The sequence below is a fragment of the Chrysochloris asiatica genome, unplaced genomic scaffold (assembly GCF_000296735.1).
Source record: "Chrysochloris asiatica unplaced genomic scaffold, ChrAsi1.0 scaffold00219, whole genome shotgun sequence".
NCBI lineage: Eukaryota > Metazoa > Chordata > Mammalia > Afrosoricida > Chrysochloridae > Chrysochloris > Chrysochloris asiatica.
This window is the reverse complement of record NW_006408737.1, coordinates 516,816-539,301: the sequence shown is the minus strand read 5'-3', so window position 1 is coordinate 539,301 and position 22,486 is coordinate 516,816. Positions and strand designations below refer to the sequence as shown.

Here is a 22,486-nt window from a genome sequence, read left to right as displayed (position 1 = left end):
ACTCCTTCCAAGTCAAAGCATCTCCTTCACTTACAGTCGCATGTTTGAAATATGGTTTTATTTTTAAAAACCCAGTTTTACTTAACCTTTCCAAGTATAGCTGCTCTAAAGGTACAACTCCTGCTTGTTGCCCACTGATTTCTGACCTTCTGAGCAAGAAGCCTCATCCAGAGCAAATGACAAAAGAGCAAGTCCTTAGAAGATCCAAGCCTGTAGGGTGGACAGTGCCACCCAAGGAGCGGTATGGCCCAGCCCTGGACACTCACGCCCTACTGACCACACCCAGGCAGAGAAAGGTACAGCTCGCTAGGGTGTGCCGCCGGCTGAGCAGCTCTCCTGGAGGGGCCAGACACAGGCCAATCCTGACCAGACTGGTATGCAAAAAGCTCGATTTCCTAATGGGTTTTTCAATTGTACACATCAACTCTGACATTTTTCTGGAATCATGGCAAGGGGAAAAGGGCATGCAGACTGGGCCCCAGGAAGACCAGAGATGCCTGAAGATACCAGCTTCATGAGGGAAAAGGAAACAAGGGAGCCTGAGGTTCTGAACTCTGCCGCTAACCAGCTAAGTGACCATTTTCCAAGTCCCATTTTCTGGATGTGATGCACCTAAGGTGATGGGGTTGTACTAGTTGATTTCTAAGAGTCCTGCCACATCTAACCCATATGGTTCTATACTACACCCTGCTCTCCTTGCCCTGTCCCATTTCCCACCCAAGAACTACACACTGAAGCTCCCCACCTTCAGGAGCCACACTCAAGCTCTCACACTGACACACAGACAAGAGCACCGGGAGCTGGGTCTTTCCAGAGAGAAATTCAGCCTGGAGCACATCTTGGCTTACGAATGGGTGGCTCCCAGCAAGAGCCCTGGGCTGGCTTAGCTTGTGTGTAGCCTGGGGCTAGTGACCTGCACCTCATCGACAGTTCCCGGGGGTAGTGGAGGCTGCTCAGCAGGGAGCTCCTGAGGCAGTTGGCAGAATAGCCTGCCCCAGGGACCCTGTTCCCCACATGCTGAGCCTCTGCCCCGCACACCCTGTCCATGGAGACACCTGGCCTTTTCCCACTGCCCCTGACAGTGCAAAGCAAACCTAGAGAATCCGTGAACTTGAACTGGAGGCCTCCAGCCAGTTCCCACAGCCCAGAGACAGCCAGACCCCTGCAGTCCTGGCAAGGGCCTGTCACTCACCTTGCCTCACACCGTCACCCTGCTGCTCTGATCCTAATTCCTCCCAGGCCTGGCTGGGACCGTCTAGGTAAAGGGCCTCTCCAAGCCCCAACACCAGGCAGGAAGCCAGACAACCAGGCCTGGCCACCGAGCCTCTTCCCACACACACACACACACACACACATACACGCACGCACATCCTCTGCCCCTCACTGTGGGGCGCCTGCTGTCATCTGATAGCTGGGCCACAGCAGCCTGCACTGTGCTTCCCCTCCCTCAACGCCACACCAGGTCTTCCCAACCGAAGAGGTTGCCCAGCTTGGCAAACACGACTACAGCAGGGCACTAACATAGGAGCAAGATGGGGCACAGAAGGAATTCACTCTGGTCCCTTCAGACCCACCTACTGCTCTCACTCTCCTGTCTCAGCAGAGGAGCAGAGGAGCCTACTCAAGGCCAAAGATTCATCTGGCAGGAGGCCTATGTACAGAGGGCAGGCAGGGCTGTCTCCGCTGGCAGGCAGGCAGGCAAGCTCCACTCCACGTCGAGTAACCCCCAAAGGGCACGAGGAGGCCTCTACTCGCAGGCCAACTTGCTGTCGAAGCTGGACAAGGCGATAGCAAAGGCCTGCAGCGCACACAGTGGGTAGTTATAGTCCATGGTGAACACGTCCTCTGCTACCCGGCCAAACTGCATCACGATGTAGTCCGCTGGGGCCAGGCACAAGCATGGGCAGAGAAATGAACAGAGAGGACAAAAACAGGACAGAGTAGGGATGGCAGCAATAGGGAAGGACAGACAGATACTCAGACCACAAGGCGGAAAGGAAAGCAAGAAGCAGAGATGCCAAGATAATCCCAGAGGAGATGCAACACAGTCCAATTGGGAGATGTGGCAGAAGAGAGGCAGCAGATGGTAGAGGAGAAAGAAAGATGTAAGACAAACACCAGAAGACAGGGAAAAAAAGGAAAAGTCCATTCAAAAGAGTGCCCAGACTCTAGGGTCGGGGTTCTAAAGAAGGTTTTTGCAAGACCACCCAACTATTATGGTTGAAGTTCTTACCTCTTAATTTAAGCCACACAGCCCACATCCTAACCTCTGGTCAGAATGGGTAGCACTAAGTGAGCCAGACGTTGAGTTAAGGGCCCCAGGTCTATGACGTGGACAGTAACAAACTGGGGAAGAAACACTCACGGTCATTGCCATGGATGATCTGGAAGTTCTTCACCGAGGCCTGGGTGACGCGCCCATGGAAGTTGAGGACATAGGACTGTGTGTCATCATTCCAGACAGGAGTCTTGTTTTGAAGCTCGATGACAGTTTCCGTGTTCTTGTTCTGCCAACGTGCTAGTAGTGTCTCATGGTCCTGGGAGGGCAGCCTCACCTGAGCCTGGCCCAGGCCCTGGCACCATGACCACCCCAAAGAGGATTCAGTCCCAGGGAGGGGGGCCTGAGATTTCCCTAAACTTCTCAGGCTGCTTGCACTGTGTCTCCTACACTTCCACACACTAGCTGGAATTCTGCTCTTAGAAGCTCATGCAGAGGCTAGGACGATGGGAAATGGGGAAAGGTGGGGCAGGGACTCACATTGCGGGGCCGGATGGAGACTCTCTCGTGAACCATGTTCATGCCTGGGACAATCACACTCATCTTCCGTGGCCCCTTGAAGCCTAAGACGTTTGTCTCCTGGGAAATAGCAAGGGATAAAATTAGGGGACAAAGATGATGGCTGAGCCAGTTTTCAACCTCTCTACTTGGATATTAGCATAAGCACCTCGAACTCAATGTGATCCAAACTGAACTCCTGGAAGTCCACTCTAGCCCAAAACAGTTCTTAGAGTCTCCTCACCTCAGTTAATGGCAACTCAGTTCTTCCATCTGCTCCAGCAAAATTTCTGGAGCTCTTTGATCCCTTTCTTTCCCCACTTCTAACCCATCAGCAAATTCTGTAAGCTCTACAATCAAATTATATCCAGAAGGTGGCCACATCACACCCCCACCTCTCCCCGAGATCACGGAAAGAACCTTTGACTGGGCTCCTTGCTTCTGCCACTGGTCCCCAGCCCCTCTCCCCCACCATCTGTTCTCTATACAGCAGCATAGAGCCCTGTTAAGATACATGTCATGCCATTTTCTCCTCTTCTGCGTCCCAGTTCACCCAGAGTGAAAGGTGATTACAAAGCCTTACATGATGTGGTGGTGGTGGTGGTGGTGGTGGTGGTGAAGTGCCATCGAGTCAGTTCCAGCTCATAGTGACCTGTAGAGGGTCTCTGAGGAGCGGCTGGTAAGTGTGAATCACAGTCCTTGTGGTTCAAACTGACCTGGTGGTCCAGTGTTTACCCTAAAGTGCCACTCCAGGATACAGCCCCTATATCCTGACTGTCCTCGTCACTGAGTCCCCTCTGTGCTATTCCCCTGACGCTGCAGGCATTCAGGTTCCCTGCACTTGTTGCTCCCTCTGCCTTCCCCAGCCTGGTTGCTTTTAAGTTCCTTCTACTTTACTTGAGCAGAGTTCTGATGTGGCGCTGTGCGTTAACGTGCTAGACTGCAAGGTCAGTTTGAATTACAAGGTTGGCAGTTCAAGGTCACTAACCGATCCTAGGAAGCCCTATACAGTGTCACTATGATTCATAACCAACTCAACAGCTCTTAGCAACGAACTCTGCTTGAGAAGGCCTTCCCTGCCTACCTTCCTAAACTCACACACACCTTGACGTTTCATATGCTCCTTCCCACCTTTATTTTTATCTTACCATTTATCAGAAACGTACTGTTTATTTAACTTGTATGACTATTTTATAAGTTGTCTTCCTGACTAGTGATAACTTCCATAAGGGTAAAAATGTATCGTGTCTGCTTTGTTCACTACTAACACAAAAAAATTCAAGCGGCCTTACCACAGTTGACCAGCAGGTGGCACCACTGGACCATACAAAAATAGCTGTGACTTTCCAGTTGGCCCCCAAGCTGAGGGTGGCAGTGCACTCTCATTTTTAAAATGAGGAAACTCTGAGGTTCAGCAATATAGAGAAAGTCCCATATTTGCATTCCAGTTTGATCACTGATACGAGCTGTGTGACTTTAGCAAGTGGCTTAACCTCTGCTCTTCAGTTTCCTCAGATACATATTAAAGGAAACGGTATCTAGTGCTTAGGCTGTCATGAACAGTTAGCAGATGACTAGACAAAGGGGCTTGTAATCCATGCAGCACCTGGCACACTGGGGGATGATATAATGGACGCACATGCAAGAAAGCAACCTGCCTCCTTCCGTAAGGAGCCTGGGTTAGGCTGCAGAGTGGGCTGAGCCCTGAAGGCAGGAGCGCCAGGGACTTCCTGTCCCAGGCAGGGGCCACACCAAAGAGGGTGCCCCTCTCTACCCAGCCATGTCTACCCAAGACTATGAGATGGTCCTTAGATCAGGCAACCAGACCTAGGTTTTAATCTTACTTTGAGACCAGAGACAGCAACCCAGGACTCACGTAGCACACAGCTGCCAGCTCCTGACGCAAAGTTCCACTGTCCAAAGTAGAGGATGGTGTCTTCTGAGGATTGACTCCATTGTCATAAACAGTGAACTTGGTGCCCATGAGGTTGGACCTGAAAGAAAGACACAATCAGTAAACGTCCTGCATCCTCTGCCCCAGGGCAGGGAGCAGCTCATTGTCTGTCCTATGAGGAGCCTGCAAAGCATTCTGGGGTGGACCAGTGGCCACCCTGCTACTAAACCCACATCTTTGAAGGAGCTTCATGAGCAGAAGGCATGGATGTGCTCTGAGTTAACTCTGAGGGCATCTTAGTTCATGAGCGAAATCAAGGAAAGGAACTTTGGGTTCCACACATTTCCCTGGGTGAACAGGAGTGCCTCCTATAAAGGTGAGCAAGCAGAATGGCATTTGGAAAGGCTATCGAGGGTATTCAACCAATGGAGAACTCAGCCTATGGTTCTTGGTCCAGGCCCTGGCTCCAGTCCCAGCTCTAGCGTTAGCTCCTTGTCTCTAAGTCCCAATCTGATGCTCTATTCCCGGCATACCATACCTCTTCCTTGAGACCCAGCCAGCTCAGAGCCTTCCTCTCATCCCCATCCCAAGATTGCTGTGACTCTCCACTCAAGGCTCATTCCCAGCCCTGCCCTTGGCACAGATCATGGAGGCATGGTGGCCTTTATCCTCAAATGACATTCTGGGATTTCATCTGCCACCCTTGGTGGGCTTGCTCTCCAATCTCATCAGCCTGACAGAAATTTAGGATATGCTGTATGAGGCCCAACTCCTAGTCTGACTCTAGACTGGTCACAGGCCTTGGCTTATGGTTAGATCTGATGGACAGAGAGGATGAAGTCTGAGAGTCTGGCCTAGATCTCCTTCCGGGACAGGAGATGCCTTGCACTGAGAACCTGCCCCCACCTTCTTTCCCACACCTATGTGCTTCCTGGGGGAGTGCTGGTACCGTAGTTTCCCGATGTAGCTTTCCCCTCCTCGAGACAAGTCTGTTGGGTCCACAGAGATGAGGTAATTGGAAGTTTTACTCTTCTTTCTCTTCCTTCCCGCTAGGAGGAACACCTTGAGAAGTGGAGCAAAGTCACATTCCAGACCCAGCTTCTGGTCCACACACAATCATGGGTGCCGCTCACACACCTGAATCTACACCAACCAGTGACTCGCCCTTGCTTCAGTTCCCAAATGCCTGTATGCACTGTCAGATACAAAGGTGTGAAGTGACCAGGCATGGAGGTTCCCATGTCTCTGGGGAGCTGAAAGGATCTGTGGCTTCTAGCCACTTTCCAGCCACTAGGACCTCAAGCCTGCCTACGAGAGACAGCGGGTCGAGACCAACCTCACCTTCTTTCCATCCTCACGATCCAGGTGCAGAAAGTAGGTGGGGTACATGCCCCTGTCCATCCCCTTCTTGTCCCGCGTGATGCGGCACTTGATGGTGATACCCTGCGGGGCGGGCCTCAGGGCAAACTCCTCAAGATCCTGGACCTCGACATCTGCCGGTGGTTCTGGGGCTGTTGGGCTAGGGGCTGAAGCTGCCTCCTACAGGGTAGAGAACAAGGAGCCTGAGCCCTGGGACACTACACAATTGGTGGTCTGGGATCCAGATGCCCGTGATGGGGCAGACAGGGTGGGAATTCTGGGATGTGGGCCTGGTGAGCCAAGGGTCTGGAACTACCTTCCAACCCTGCCCTCACCCTCCACAGTTCTGCAGGTGGGAACAGGATTGTGGGCAGATCCTCAGAGGTCTCCCAGCACCCTCCTGGAAAGGAGGAGTCCAGGTCCAGCCCCTGGCTCTAAGAAAGCCAACTCCCCATCATTTCTCCACATACCCACTCCAAGCTTTTGCTGTAAGGCCAGCGTCTCACTCACCCTGGTGGATTTCCTGCTAGTGGCAGAGCTGGGGCGGGTGTTGCTGTTCAGCTGGGAGGAGCTGGAACTGTTCTCATCCTCCTCTTCTTCTTCCTCATCAAAACTCATGCTGCTGGAAATACCTGGGTCAGTCAGAGGGGCAGGAAGAAAGGAGTGAGAAAGAGGTGACCCCAGAAATACACATGAACACATGTCCATACTCAGATAGACAGATACTCACAGACACTGGCACACACAAAGCCATACGTACGTACATACATTAACACACAGATACCCACAAATATCCAGATGTATGCAAGGACACACACACCTCTCGTGCACACGTCAGCTAGGGCTGGGGACGATCCTCATGGTAGCCCCACTCCCTCACCACCCAGCTTCAGTTCAGTCCCTCTGGTGGTCCCTCTCTCTACAGCCCCCAGTTCCAGTATATCAAGGTCTACACTGAAGTGACCCTGCCCTGGAAACTTCCCTTTTCTAACCTCAGGCCTACGAGAGGCCTTGGCTAGGATAGACCATGGCATCTCCTTCCTCCACCTGGCCTGCAGGGCCTGCTGACTCCTCAGGAACATTTATCTGCCCTGAGCTTTTTTGTCTACATTCTTCTACCCACGTGGGTGTTGCCTTCTGTACCAGATTCCTCAGAACAGGTGTGGCATTGCCAGGTTCCTGCCCTCAGCCACCCCCCAGGAGCTCCCTAGGGCAGAGCTCACAGGGGGGCAACTGTCAGGGCAGCAGGCTTCCGAGGAGAGGCTGCCATGCCTGTTGGTCACCCCAGCCTAGCAGACATTTGGGAGCGCTAGGCACTAGGAGCTCCTTCTGTGGAACTGAAGGGAAAGGCCATCTGTCCTCAAGCCTGGGCTTCGCTGGGGCAGTTTCCCTTAACTCAGCCTTGCCAGGGGCCCTGCCCTAAAGTTCTTCATTTATCTCTAAGTGTGTCCCCTACTACTTGGGGGTGGGATGGGGGGGTTGGAACAGGCACAGGAAGATGATGCTTCTGGAGAAGGGTGTATCTGGGAACCCAAGTCTGCACTTTCAGGGAGTCACTGGGCCCCCGCGGGGCTCACCCTTCCTCTGCATCGCGGCACGGAGGTCCTGCCCATGGGGCTGCGTGCCCCCACCAGCTGCCGTCTCCCCCGAGTCCTGGGCGTGGTCTGACTGGCCCACAGTCAGGATCTGCACGGGGCCTCGGGCCTCAGACTTGTCTTCAGCCAATGTTGTTGGCCCGCCGACGCCTGCAGGCCATGGACACTTCTGAGTCCCATCCAGGGGGGTGGGGGAGGACCTGGGCCTGCATTCTCAGAAGTCCACGAAGGATGAGGGATGAGAGGGGGGCCCTCTGCAAAACTTTATTTGTAAAACTGAGTTTTAAAAAACTAACAACTGTTGTCAGCCTGTTCAATCAGTCAGCTATGAAGAAGTGTGAGCTTCATTTCTTTGGCTATTCCCAAAATTCACTGCCAAGGGGGGCTCTGCAATCCCCCACATCCCTAAGGGGGCTCTGCAATCTCTCACATCCCTAAGGCAGACAGGAATCATCTGAAGAACCAAGCACTCAGTAGAGAAAACAAGACGGAGAACAGGGATTGATCCAGACCATAGTAGAAGCTGATGGTCCTTCAGGGACACGGCCAGCTGTAAGTTCTCAATGCGAGTGTTCTCTCTCACAAGCACACACACAACACAGTTACTCACACACACCATTACCACGGTCCACACATAAGGGACATCTTGTAAAAGACTGACGTTGACAGACATTCACTTGCCCAGGTGGAGGACCCCCTACACCACATCTATCTCCCGGCCCAAGCTGTCATAGTTTCCATACAAAACCAAGGTCTGGACCACACATGTGGTAGCCACCAGGCTACACCCAGAATGTTAGTCAGTTCCAGAAGCCCGCAAACCCTGACAAACCACTGTCCATCTGTGACCCAGAGCCAGGAAACGGAGGAGATGGAATGTCTGAGGACTCTCAGCAGGGAACAGTCAATGTCCTTGAGCTCTGAGAGTTTTTTCAGCGAGAGGAACAGATGGGACAGACTGATCTATGAGTCCAGCGGGTAGGATCAGGATTGGAGTAGGGAGTTGAGAGAAGCCATTTTATGAGGAAGAGTTGATGGCAAGTTCCACCTAAAGAGGGGGCAGACTGCCTGGGAGGATAAGAGAGGCTGCAGCCGAAGGCTGTGGCCAAGTCCAGGGGATCAAAGCAGAGGGAGCTCAGGTGAAGAGTGGGGTCTAGGCCACAGCAGAGCTGGACTTCACTTCCTGGTAGCATGGAGGGCCTGTCCACCCTCCCCTCAGTCAGCCCAGACTCTCTCAAGCTGCATAAGGCCTGTGAGCTCAGGTGTATGTGTGCTCTGAGTGCTATTCAGGCTCTTCACTGAGGCCACCTTCCCGTCCCTCATCTCCACATCTGTCCCACCCCACAGTGAGGAGGGATGCAGGGAAGGAAAACTCACCTTTGTGCTTCGCTTTCTTCTCCTTTTTAGAGGCCCCACCCTGGCCTCCTGCTGCAGCTGCTGCCTTGGTTCGTCTGGCTGAGGCTGGTGCTGTTGGGTGGGCAGCTCCCAGTTGCACACTGGCGAGTGAGTCAGCCTCTTGAACTGCTCAGGAGAGAACCCAAGATGGAGAGAGCAATGGGCACTGGGTGAAACTAGGGCTTTAACTGGAACACTCTTCACAGCAGAGCAGTTCCCGGTCCCCCCACCCCCACCCCCCCGAGTCCCCAAGGCCTCTGGACCATCTCCCTGACCCACAAAGCCAGGTCCCACTCATCTCTACCAGGCCAAGGGGCCTAAGGCAGGCCTGCTTAGGGGCCAGTCAGAGAAAGTCTAAAGTCTGGCCCAAACCATGACAAGCCAAGAAACAGGCAGCCAGAGGTGGACCAGCAAACTGTGCTGAGGCGGGAGAGTGTGTGTGACAATGTGGATCATCCAAGATAGTGGAGGACAACAGAAAAGACTGTATCTGCTGAGAGAAGCCACAGCAGGCAAGCAAGCAGGCCAGGGACCCTGCACAGACCCTCAGAGCCCAGGCTGGGAGAGCGTAGCTGGGGTAAAGGGAGCCAAGAGTCACAGCCGGGTGGCCTCAAATCCGATGCACAACAGAACCCCAATCGGCTCAGAAATCTTGAGTGGCTTCTGATTGCTCTTAAGATGCCATTTCCCTTCCACTTGGCCTGCCCCACCCAGGCTCTGCCATTGCCTTGTACTTCCTGGACTCCCTCTTGTCACAGGGCTCATGGGCTAGCTGATTCTGTTGTCTGGACCACCCTTACTACCTTCCTTTAGTCTGATCAACTCCCACTCATCCAACAAATGTCAGCTCCAAGGGCACTTTGTCAGGGAGCTCTCTCTCCCCAGTCTGAAAACAAGATCTCTGTCATATCCTCAGAGTGTCTCGAATCCTCTGTGTACCTCTGCTCCCTTCTGGACAGTAAGCCTCCAGGGGGCAGCAGTAACTACACACACTATATGTGCTCATGCACCCGGGGCCTCCAGCCTCTAATCCAGGCCTAGACACACGGTAGGTCCTCAATTAGTGAATTAATGCTAACATGAATGAAAAGGGCCAGTGGTTATGTGTCGTGGAGTCGATTCCGACTCACAGTGACCCTGCACAGGGTTTCTGAGGCTATAAATCTTTACGGGAGCAGAAAGCCTCATCTTTCTCCCGGGGAACAACTGGTAGTTTCGAACTGGTGACCTTAAGTTTCACAGCCCAATTCGTAACCACTATGCTACCAGAGCTCTGTACCAGTCAAATCACATTTACTGGGTAACCCACTGCTGTTGCTGTTAAGTGCAATAGAGTCAGTGCTGACTCACAGAGACTCATATAGGGTTTCCCAGGAGCAGCTGGTGAGTTTGGGTTTGGACTGTTGACCCTGTGGTTCACAGTCCAGAGCTGATCCTACAGTGCTACACCAGGACCATTTAGTGCTCATTTAAATCAAATTTCCCTACCTTTCTCTGGGAATAATCCCCTTGTACTTCATACCAAGAGCCAGCAGAGGGCAGAGCAGACAGCAGCTAATGCTGTGAGGAGTGGTGGTGGTGGAGAAGGGCGATCTTGGAGTCACCAAGCCCCAGGTCAGCTGGCCACATGTGCAGCAGCCTCCCAGGGATTTGGGGGCTGAGATCACCACTAAGAACTGGACAAAATTTCAGCCCCATCCCTAGCTGTGGACCATGGCCGTCACTGCGCCCCTCAGGCCCATCACAGTGTGGGTCATGTGTTGATAGAGTTCATGCCATGATGACATCAGCCTCGCACCCTGCTTGTTGTCATTGTTGTTAAGGGCTGCTGAGTTGGTTCCTACTCATAGTGACCCTGTGTAGGGTTTTCAAGGAGTGACTGGTGAGTTTGAACCAATGACCTTGTGGCTCAAACTAATCCTGAGGTGCAGTGTTTTATCCACACCATGACCCAGCTCTTGGCAAATGCCCAAAGACAACCTTTATAACAGAAACAAAATGGGTTTCCTCAGAAAGTGTGATTGTACACAGTGGGTACTGAGCTGGTATGGTGTGCCAAACCATAGACTGCTCAGTAGGCAAACAAGATGCAACCACTGCCCTCCGAGGCACAGATGCAAGGGCCCAGTGAACTAAAAGCTGGGTTAGTACAGCAGAGGAACCTGCGACGCTACGAGGCAGGAGGATGAAAAAGTCCCAGCAGCTGGATGAGACCTGTCCTAAAGTAAGCAACTACTAGTAGTTTAACGTGGCTGGAGGCCCCAGGCCATGAGGAAGCCAGAGAAGGAGAGGCGCTTCCTGGAGGCTTCTCCTGGTGACCTTCCATATAGTGATTTGATGGTGCAGGGCCAGTGGTGACTGAGTCTCAGGCTCAGAGACTCCAACCCTGACCTACACAGGAAGAAGGAAGCAAGGAAGCCATCCTCTGCCCACAAGTGGGCTCTGCTGAGAACTGGAGTGTGTAAGGGAAGAGAGGCTATTGGAGCCACGTCACTCAGAAGGAGCCAGAAGCCAGGGAAAGGGACCTCCAGGCCAGAGCCAGCTCAACTGAGGGTGCGGAAAATCCATGGGGGGAAGGGAGCAGGCACTGCCACAGGGAACACTGCTTGGTATGGGGCAGGATAAGAGGGATTCCTCCCAGAGTGTGGAATACTGGTATGGTGGAGGGGGAGGTATCTCCTCAGGAGGCCAGGCTCTGTTCACTCTGAATGGAAAACCTGGATGCATAAAGTTTTCACTTTCCAGGCCCAGCACCTGACTGAGGGCAAGACAGCCTGAGCTTAAGCTACAGGGCCTGCTGGCTCCACTCAGTCCCCCGATGGGGCTGGGAGCCGGGGCAGGCAGGAGCTTTACCTGTGCCCTGACTGGCTACCCCTGTCCAGGTGCAGAAATCCCTGAGGGTCTCCCCAGAACCGAAGCTGAACCTCCCAGGGCAGGGGGCTGACGTACCTTGATAGCTGGTGCTGCCGCTGCTGCTGAGGTAGGACTCCACCAGAGGGGCCTGCTCCTCTGACTGCCGGGCCCGCCGGCTCCGGGGACGCCCGTCGGCATTGGCCTGCACCATCAAGGGCTCCTGGCGCTTCTTCTTCTGCTTCTGCTCCAGCAGGGCCCGCTAGGGACAATGGGGAGGCGCAGAAGTAGACCTCAGCAGGGGGTCCCAGAGTGGGACTGGCCAAAAGGGTCTGCTTACTCAGCTGGGTTCTAGAGGTCATACTGCAGCCCACTCAACCAAGGCCCATGTAACCTGGTGCTGCGAAAGTGGGGGTCCAGGAAAGGGAGGTCAACCCAGAAGACCACCCTGGCAGGATCACACACAAACCCCAGCTCTCCAGCTGTGGTCACCCTGGGGGCCTGGCTCAGCATGGTCCCTGGGTACTGAGCTGGTAACAGGGAGAGTGTGAGCCTCTCTTCTTCCAGGTGTGTCCGCCTTCCTGTCCAACAGGCTCACCCCTGGACAGGGACCGTCCCTCCCCTCTGCCTGTGGAGATCCCAGCCCAGACATGAGCCAGGATGCCAGTGCTGACTGCTCTTCCCTCCGCCCAGGCCTCACTCACCTGCCGGTCCAGCTTCTGCTGCCTCAGGTTACTGCCCTCATCATCTAAGACACTGCAGAGGGAGAGAGGGGTAGTCAGTCACGGCCTGCTCACCAGGTCACAGGGCCTTTCAATCCCTCCCATGTGGCTCCTGGGCCTCAGTGAGCCCACCTGGCAGAGGCTGCCATCTGAGAACCACTTGGGAACATTTCCTCTTCTGGGATCCCTGCCACCCTCAAGGACTTCCCACCCAGACCTGGTCCCAGTCAATACAGCGTGCACCCCACTCCTTGGGTCCCTGAACAAGGCTCAGCTTGACTGAGATCCGGGAGAACCTTTCCAGAAGCATCCCCAGAGTCAGACTTCACTTCAAACCCAGTGACCTGCTTCCAGCAACTGCCCTTCAGAAGCTCAACAGCTCTTCCCCTTCTTCCCATCCATCCTCTTCCCATCTGCTCAGAGCCAGCTCCTGACTCTCTGGGTGGCAGAGAGAGGTGCTGGCCCTACTAATCCCCTGCCCCACTTAAAGAAGGCTGAGGCTCTCCTTCTCATTCAGGGGGGTAAAGCAGCTTGTCCCGTCTATGCACAGGAGGCGGGCCTGGCACACACAGCCCAGCAACCAGCCAGATGGTGCAGGTGACACCAGGGCACCAAGGCCTCAAGTTTTAAACCTCATCACCCAGACTGACCCTGCATCCCAGGAAGGCAGAGTGTAAGCAGGGAGCTGGTAACTCAGACCACTTCGCTCTTTCCCAGGGAGAACCAGGCTCAAACTCAGGGATAGTCCAGGTCAGGACAGCTGCATGGGGTGGGGCCAGAGCCTTAGGGTCAGAGTGCTCAGAGCCCACAAGCTGCCCAGGCCCAGTTACACATCTGGGGTGCCTGCACAGCAGGAGTGGAGTCAGAGCCAGATGACCCAATAAGCAAAGTAAGCTTGTGCTTACTTGCTAATCCGGAGTGAACAATTTCACATGTTCTCACCACATCAAAGATTCTGCTTCTAGGTATGGCTGGCATCTGCCTCTCCCAACTCCATATCACTTACAAAGCCCCTTCAATTTTACAATAACTAACAGGGACAGAGTATGCAGTGAGCAAGCAAAGGCTTACTTGTGCTTACTAATCTGCCATGAACAAAAATGTGGTGAAGCCCATGTGAAATTCTTCACAACAGATGACTAAGTGAGTACAAGTAGGCCTGTGTTTACCTTGCTTACTGGACACTCTTGACACTGCTGCACAGGTGTGCCCATTGTATTCAAGTCCATGTGTGAACCTGTATGAAGTGTGTTTAGAAATCTCATGGGTGTGCACATGTTGGAGGGGCAGCCCAATGTGTGCCTACGTCTATCCACATGTGGATGCAATCACCCCTGTAAGGAGTGGGCAGACCTGGGTATAGGTGAATAGAGGAGAGGTATGTGTGGTCTTCTCTTTTTGAGCTGGAACAATCATTTACTTGAAAGATCACAAACGACCAAGGGGACCAGCCAGAGGGTGCGAGGGAGCCCATGGGTCACAGCCAGCCTAACACCTAGCCTTTGGCATCACCACTCTAGCTCACAACTTCTGAAGAGTACAGACAGATTCTCAGCCACTCAGCACCTGGGAAGGCATTCCCTGGTCCCCATACGGTGTTCTGCACCCAGAAGAGGCTGACAAGGAGCAGCGTCATTCTGTAAACCCTCAGCTTCCAGAATGCAGAGAGAATACTGCTCAGCAGGCTGCCTCAGTCCTGGGCTCCCCAAGGGCAACACTAGGGCCTAAGCACAGGAAACTAGCTCCCTAAAAGCAAAAGCTGGCCTAGAAGGTAACTGTGCATCACTGAGGGTGTTTGTGACTGGAAAAGGAGAAGTTAAGGCACCAGAGTGAACAAGACACTAACGGGACCATCAAGGTCAAGAGCCTACAACTTGACCATCTGTCTCTTTACTTCCGATTAAATGGCCTGACTGAACATGCAACAGAAGACCATCTGTTTGTTCACAGACCAACTTTAAAGGAGAGGGTCCCTCAGTCAGTCCCCAAATACCACTATCCACCAGAATCTGGCTGCTGATGCAATGGCATACTCATCCACTACCTCCAGGAAATAGCCTGGAACCTACACAATGACACCTGAGGGCAACGCAACCACACTCCACCTGCCAAGCAAGTTCTGTGCCTATGCACGGGGCAGTCCTGTAATTCTCACAATACAATCACACTAGTGGTGGTGTGGTCCCAGGAGCCCCTGAATGACCTCCACGAGACCCAGGCTCACTTCCCTTTGTGCCAGTAGCAGAAGCCATTTCACAGCTTGCTGGCATTTCATGAACCACTTGCATTGTCACAGGGTAGTGCCAGGGACTGTGCAGTCATCTGGGTCATCCCTGGCACTGTGCTTGACTGAGCAGGACAGAGAAGATGCCTTCCGCGGTGCTATCGCTAACATCTGGCATCATTTGGAAAAGGGGCCATTTAGCTGAAAGGTAAGACGTCAGCAAAGCCACCTCCAGAATAACTGGGTCACAGCGACTGCTCGATTGACAAAAGGGGGTTCCAATTATGAGAGTCTCACTGCCCAGTGCCCCCAACGTTCTTATCTGTGCAGGCACTATCTCACTGCCATGGCATCCCCCAATGGGGTTTCCTGAGAATGACTTCCTCTTCCTCTGTTCCCATCTCTATCCCTGCTGAAGAAGAATGATGAAGCGTCACCAGCTGCAAGAACACTGATCATTATGTTAAGATTACAGGTAAAATGAACTTAACCACCATCCTTCAGAAACACATGAATGAATACGGGAGGGGTTAGGATTCCAGAAACCTCAGATACCCTGCAAATGCCTAGAAGCACCACCCACCACCTCACCAGGCATGTTCAAGCAGCCAGGAGAACTGGAGCATACATGACTTGGGGCGGCAGATGGGGAGAAGCAACATGTGTCTGGTTAATAAAATGTGCCTGGTTGGGCAAGACCCATCTCAGAGGGTCTTCAATAAATCCATCTTAAGGAGGTGCTGAGAGTGGACCAACAGCCTTTATGGGGTAAAGCAGTGCTTCTAGGAGAGTACAACAGTACAAGGGTACAAGGTAAAGAACAGTCACCTCAGGTATATGACACCCTATCAGTGAAAAGCTTGTACTGGTAGATGTTTTTGACTAACCATCTGTCTCTGGTGAACAACAGTTTCCCCGGCAAACTGGCAACGTGCTGTGGAGAACAATGCCAGCTACAACTGCCATCTCTAAAGAGAGCAGGACCCCAAGTTCCTCTCACTTCTCCGCAAGCCCCATTCCTTCCCACCCCAGATGGCCCTGCTCTTCATCTCTCACTATTACACCATTCCTAGGGCACCCTTCTCTCTCACCAACCCTTCCCCAGCCTGCCTCTCTCCGGGCACCGTTCTAGGCAGCACAAAACGATAACCACGTGAGAAGATTGTAATGGCTTCTTAATGACTCCAGCTCCCATTATGGAATCACTGCCAAGATCAGGCTGCCAGCTGCAGCCCCGCCAGGAGGCATGGACGGGAGACAAGTTCTGATGGATGGGGTTTCCAGGATGACCCTGGCAGCTCCTTCATGCTGGGGGCCAGACCAGGGAGGCCCAGGGAAGCACAAGCCACTGAATCATGAGGGTCCAAGAAGCAGTCTGTAGTGTCCACCAGTCCTGCCACTTTACCCAGGATCAATGAGGTGGCATCTTCCCCTTCTATAGGGTAGCCTCTCCATATCCACGTCCACCAATGCACAAAGCAAACGAACAACTGCTGTCACGCTGACTCTAGCTCCTGGTGACCCTGTTTGTGTTAGAGTGGAACTGTGTGCCGATGGGTTCTCACTCCAAAATACACCATCAGTCCTTCCTTTCGCGCCACCTCTGGGCAGACTCATACCTCCAACCTTTCCGTTTTCCTTGCTTTAGATCCCTAGCCAAGAGAGCAACTGTTTCCCACCCACAGACTCCCTCCCTCAAGACACCCAACAGACATCTGAGGAGTGAATCACGATCAAGCGACAAGGTAGGATGCAGAAGGCACTTCTCCCATGGGCGTGGCTAACATACTCAGGAAGCTGGCTTTCCAATTCTACCTTACTGTTCTCTAGCTAATCCACAAGCGCTGACATTGGCCAGGAGATGGGACAATCAGGAACATACCCAATCTCTGGACACATTCTTCACACCCACTTCACCCTCCTCACTTCCTGCCCTCATTCATTCCCTCCAGCCACAGTGGGAGCTATGCCTGATGGACCCAGGAAATCAGACAGAAGTGGACCGTCAGGAGGCCTGGATGCAACTCTGTCCCCCTGTGCCCAGTGTCAGACCCACAGCAAGTCCCGATCTGTGTTCTTCCATTGCCTAGGGCTGCTTGGAATGAAACAGGAACATGATGGAGGCGGGGAATGGAGACAGCTCCAGACGGTAAAGGAGTTTCAGCCTCCCAGTCCCAGCCCCTATTCCAGCCAAACCTATCAGGTTCATTAAAACTGCTAGGGGTACTCAAGCCTGACTTGGGAATTCAGAAGGCACCCCCAAATCAATTCCTATCCCTACCTCTCTTTTAAAGCAAGAGTCACAGAAGATTCTAAGGCTTGGTCATTTAATGGGCTCCTAGAAGAGCTACAGCTGGAGACCTCCAGAGACCAGACGGGAAATTAGGGTGGTGCTACAAGACTGGAAAGGAGCCCTGGTGGTACAGTGGTTAAGAAATCTGCTGCTAACTGGAAGGTTAAGCAGTTCAAACCCACCAGCCCACTCTGCAGGAGAAAAACATGGCAGTCTGCTCCCATAAAGATTTTCAGCCTTTGAAACTCTATGAGGCTCTATTCTGTCCGGTAAATCTATCCTTGGGCCCATCAGAAAAATGGACAGAAGAGGCTAGCCAGACCCCCACATGGCGTCAACCGCAAGCTCAATCTCATGCGATGCTAACTAACCGGAAAGCAGCATGCCAGTCCAATTAGATAAATCAGAAACAATTTAAAGAACCCTACCCCGAAGGTTTCGTAACAATGGAGGTCACAGTCAAGGAAGGTTGCCAGCATGGTGTTTCTCTTGCTTAATGTTTGTTGATGATTTGAAAACAAGGCAGGCCTCTCAGTAAGCTTCCAGCAAAGTGAGAGAGAACGAGTAAAGTAAGAGAGATAGTAAACTGTAGGCTAAGACAGTTGGGTTTAGAAGGCCAAGTCTTACAGACAGGTAGGTCCCTGCATCCAGCTTTTCCCCACACCAACAGAATAGGGAAAACAAGGCTTGAGATCAGGCTGATGAAAGACTTGAGGAGTTTTGTTTACAGAGGGTTCTGATTGGTCAGTGTAGCAAATGCCATGTGATGGTGAGGGCTTAAAGGAGCAGGGGTCTAAAGCAAGGAAAGCAGAAGTTCACTCTACTTGGTGCTGGAGAGCCCACTCCCAGGACACTGTACACAGTTCCAGGACCTATAACAGAGAAAGCAGAGGCCAATCTTAGGGCATCTAGAAGATTCCCTCTAGTCCTTGGCCCTCCTCTTCCTTTTAAAAGTAGCCTGTCCCCAGATCCTTCTATATTCCAAACTCCTGCTGTATCTACAGCAAGATATCCCAGAAGGGCTCAGAGTGACAACAGTAAGATTCATCTTCCTTATGGCCAGAGGTGAAGCAGTGGGCCAAAGTGTCCAAGGCAACTCTGAGGCTAAACCCAGAGGCAGAACTGAAAGAGCCTTCCCTCTGCCATCTTAACCAGAAGCCATACTGATCCTCACAAAACTGAGTGAGGAAGGGGTTTAAGGATCCTAGCAGGGGCCATGAGGGGAGTAAATCAGAAACATGTGTGGGCTCAATGCCAGGAAGAACTTTCTAACAGTCACAACCATCTGAGGTAAAGAGGAGTGCCCTCTCTGTCCTCGGAAGTTCACAAGCAAAGGCAGATGGAAGGTCTCCTGGCAGAGATGCTGCAGGATGCATTCACTTAGAGGACCAGAGAGCCAGGAAGGGCACTTCCAGCCAGAGATTACTGTTCTAGGACCGCAAGGAGCTGTGCTTTTCACACAGTGCTCTGGGGACCCTAGTCCCACATGGCTGAGTATTGTGGCCCTCTGGTAAGCTGAGAGCCTCTGTGTGGGGCCAGGAGAGCAGAGGAAACCCCAAAAGTGCTCTGAGGATGCCACTTTGACTCAATCTATTGGGCATGTTGTCTCTGCGGGTCATGCTGGGGACACAGCCAGGAACCAGATCAGGTCCTGATTCCAAGGAGCTCACAGCCTGGTGAGGGAGACATCAGGCAGTGGCTGATGAACCCTGAGGACAAGGCCTTCATCAATTCCCAGCACGGACCCCTCCATGGCTCCTCCATCATGTCGAAGGGCCATGCTTCTTCCTCACTCTCCAGACTCCATCCTCAACTCACCAAGGTTATAAAGTCATACATGAGGGACATTTAATATTCCTCAAGAACGCAGGTGACGAGAAACTGGCAGAAATGAAAACTACTATTGGTAATAAGAGAAAAAAACAGTAACAGTAAGAGAAAAAAAATAAAAGGCAAAACGTTGTCCTCATTATTAAACCTGATCAATGAAATGGCTCTCTTCTAAATCACAATTGTGAGATTAATCCTTTGTCATTATAGCCTGCGGTAAAATTACCCATAAGAAGATTATCACCAACTACCACTACATCAAAGAAAGTGAGCAGGACCCAGGAGATGCAAGGAGTAACCATCAAAGACTGGGTCAAAACAGTAGCCCCACAAGCACAGCTGACAAGCAACTTACAGACCCCTCTCCCCCAAACTACATGCCGCATTCCAGGTCTGACATGCTGTAGCATTAGCAAAGGCTCATGCCAGTCCAACTGCATGCATACATGTGCCTCCCTTCCCCCATCTGCAAGTAGAATGCCTGGTCTGTCTTCTGCCCCAGTTTTCTCTGCGATCAGACAAGCATGTCGTTTTGAATGCAATCAGTAGCCCAGTTAACACAACAGACAATCTAAACTCTTTCCTTCTCAGGTGAGGCTCCCCATCCCAGAAGCCCACACCCCCAAGTCCGAAGCATTCGCTGGCACAACGTGTTCCTGGAAAGGTCCCGGCAGAGAAGGACAGGAAGGATCCAGCTAGATACCCACCTTCCCTACTACAGAACGAAAAAGGTGGGAGGAAAGGAACTGTAGGTGAAGGTGTCAGAGCAAAGGGAGAGCAAGAGGGGAGCCCACAGGGTGCCAAGCTGCTCAGCAGGGCCAGGCTTCCGAGGAGGTGGCAGAATGCTGGTAAAGTGGGTGGGCCTAAGAAAGGCCTAGGCCAGGAAAAGTGCCAAATCACTCTTTGTATAATGCCAGTGCCCTGGACGCTTGCTGGAGAGCAGGGTCATTTCCCAGAAACAACCCCCACCTCCTGGGCCACCCCCTCCAGGAGCAGACTTAAGCCTCCTGAGTTTTAGCCAGATTGTCCCTAGAATTTATACACCATGCCTACAAATTGCTATAGTTCTTGGATCTCTAGAAGCAACTTCCTTGAACTATGACCCGTCCTGGCCCTGATCCAGTTTACCAGATTCTAAACAGACCACCATCTCCACAGCCCTAGGGTTGTCCCCTCCTCCCTCTTCAGTTAGTCTGTGGCACCATTCTGCCATGGAGACACCAACACTGTCTAGTGCACCTTTCTGTCCAGATGATGCCCAGGCAGCTGTGGGAACTAGAATAAGTTCTAGGTACTCTCTTGGCCCCCTGTATGCCATGAAAGGCCCAGATGCTCCAGAAACTACCTATGTCCCAGACCCAATGCCCTGAGTGGGCAGCAGCTCCCCCGCAGCCCCTTGCTGGGACTATCTCCCTACCATATGTGACACTCTAAGGTGTGGCCATGTATGTCTGGAAAGAGCCTGGAGGTGTGCATATGCATATGTGTGTTGGAGCAGGGCTTCACAAATCCTAACCGAGAAAGCCCTGAAGCCCCCACAGGAGCTGAGATTAGCAACAATTCTCAAGAAACTCCCAGGCCAGTGACAGGTAGCTGTTTGCAGAAGGGCCTGCTTTTACCAAGCCTCAGGCAGTTGAGCAGCCTTCCATTTTGAAGGCTATCTGGACAGGCTCATGGAAGAGCTCTGTCAGGATTACTTTCTGTCAGTGACTAGAATCAGGGCCCTTCCCAAGAGCATGACGTATTATGACGCAGGTCTCGAGGCTCTGATACTGCCATCCAAACATGCACCTGGGCCGGCACTAACACAGTGAACCTGAGCAGTCCTGCACCCTTTTTACCAACATGCCTCTCCAGGAAGCCAAGAGGCAGTGAGGTAGCCCATGGCAACCAATGAACCAATGGGTGGCCAAGTAACTGGTGCTACCATGGTGACAAGCTCATTTCGGTGGTAATGAAGAGTATGGAGCAGCGTGAATGGGGAAAGGCCTGCACCTGTGTGAAGTCCCAGAGCTCCCTCCGACACTCCAACATGTCCAGCTGGTGGGAAAGTCCCGCCATCTTTGGGGCAAACTGCAGTGGCTGGGATCAAAGGGTGATGAGCTTCCCTGAGTGAACCTTGTTTTTTTTTTTTTAATGTTTTTATGCATGTGAGGCAGTTCTACATATTGTAAGTTGCTGTGTGTCCAGGCACAGCCCTCTTAGCAAGCAGATTACTGAGTCTCTACCAGTTACTGAAGGTTAGCAGTTAGAACCTATGAAAGACACTTGGGAAGACGGGTCTGTAGCTCTGCTTCTCATAGGTCAACAGCACTGAAAACGTGTGTAGTCCTCTGCACACACATGGGGTCACCATGAACCCACTTAACGGCAACTAAGAACAAAAATCACAACACTTGAGAAAGGGAGTAGGTACCAGGTATTGTAGTGGTGTGGGTACCCAAGACCTGAAAGTGTTCAAGAGCAAAGCTGTCAGTTTGAGGGCTAAGGTGTGCCTGACACAAGCCAAAGGTATGGGTCATGCATGTGAAAGATGGACAATGAAATCGGAAGATGAAGGGAAACTGATGTATTTGGATTGTGGGGCTGGCAAAGAATTCTGAACACATCTTTCCTGGGAGAAATGCAAGGCTGAGGAGACTTCATCTCATATACTTTACATCATATCACATGTGGTAAACTGGTGGGTCAGAGAAAAAAGGGAAGACCTTCAACCAAATGGGACTTACACAGTGGTTGCCACAATGGGCTCACACACAGCAAGAGTGTGAGGATGGCATAGGACTGGCTAGTGATTGTAGTTCTATTGTATACAGTTTCACTTTGACAGCACCTAACAACATCTACCTGCACCTAGTTATATAGGGTGCACCTATGTGCACCCAAGGGTAAGTGTGTGTAGAAATGGATGTGTGCATGTGGATATATGCAGCAGCGTGCTCTTGGTTCAGAGTAACTGTCTCCACGAATCCAAGCTTTGATATTGTGAACGCCTTCTGGGTGAATGCGCAGGGCTACACAGGCTTGTGACCCGAGGTGCTAGGCCTGGAGGGGGTTCCTAGCAGTGTGCGCTCCCTCCCCGCATCGGCCACTGAAACTGCCAGACCCAACAAGGCCCACTCAAGCCCAGAGCACCGACCTCTTTCAGGAACCTCGGCGGACAAAGGCGGGTTCACAGTCCGCCGAGGCCCCCAAAGTTGGGGTAGTTAAGACCAGCGCCTCCAACCAGTGCCCCCAGTGTTAGATGAGGAAGACAGAGAGGTGCCTCGCTTCCCAGCCCGGTGTCCACAAGCATCCCTGAGCTTCAAATTGAGGGCTACTGGTTCGGTAGTTTCGGCGTCCCTGGTCCCACGCCCTCGACCCTTAGCGTTCGAGCGTGGAAGGCGGACCCGTGTCCCTCCGCCTCGGAGTAGAGAAAGTGTGGGCCCAAGCTCGCGTACCTGTAAGGAATCCAGTCGGAATGCGGCTTGGAAGTCATGTCTCTCGGGGGCGGGGCGGCGGCTGCGGCTCTGGAAGCCCGAGTCCGCGAGGGCCGGCGCGGGTGCCCT

The 22,486-nt window shown here is 52.5% G+C and overlaps 1 protein-coding gene across 1 annotated transcript in view; it reads right to left on the bottom strand.

Annotated features, from left to right (window-relative positions):
- Positions 1-1,612: 1,612 nt before the first annotated feature.
- Positions 1,613-22,486, bottom strand: part of TUB (tubby bipartite transcription factor) — a 92,122-nt gene continuing 71,248 nt past the window's right edge. Inside the window, exons 2-12 of the mRNA XM_006872977.1 lie at positions 12,574-12,625; positions 11,969-12,131; positions 9,002-9,145; positions 7,607-7,774; positions 6,540-6,661; positions 6,012-6,209; positions 5,620-5,732; positions 4,653-4,770; positions 2,759-2,857; positions 2,366-2,537; positions 1,613-1,881 (exon numbers count right to left, since the gene is read on the bottom strand). Of these exons, the coding sequence (XP_006873039.1) occupies positions 1,748-1,881; positions 2,366-2,537; positions 2,759-2,857; positions 4,653-4,770; positions 5,620-5,732; positions 6,012-6,209; positions 6,540-6,661; positions 7,607-7,774; positions 9,002-9,145; positions 11,969-12,131; positions 12,574-12,625 (1,483 nt within the window). The 3' untranslated portion in view covers positions 1,613-1,747. The remainder of the gene's footprint in view (positions 1,882-2,365; positions 2,538-2,758; positions 2,858-4,652; positions 4,771-5,619; positions 5,733-6,011; positions 6,210-6,539; positions 6,662-7,606; positions 7,775-9,001; positions 9,146-11,968; positions 12,132-12,573; positions 12,626-22,486) is intronic.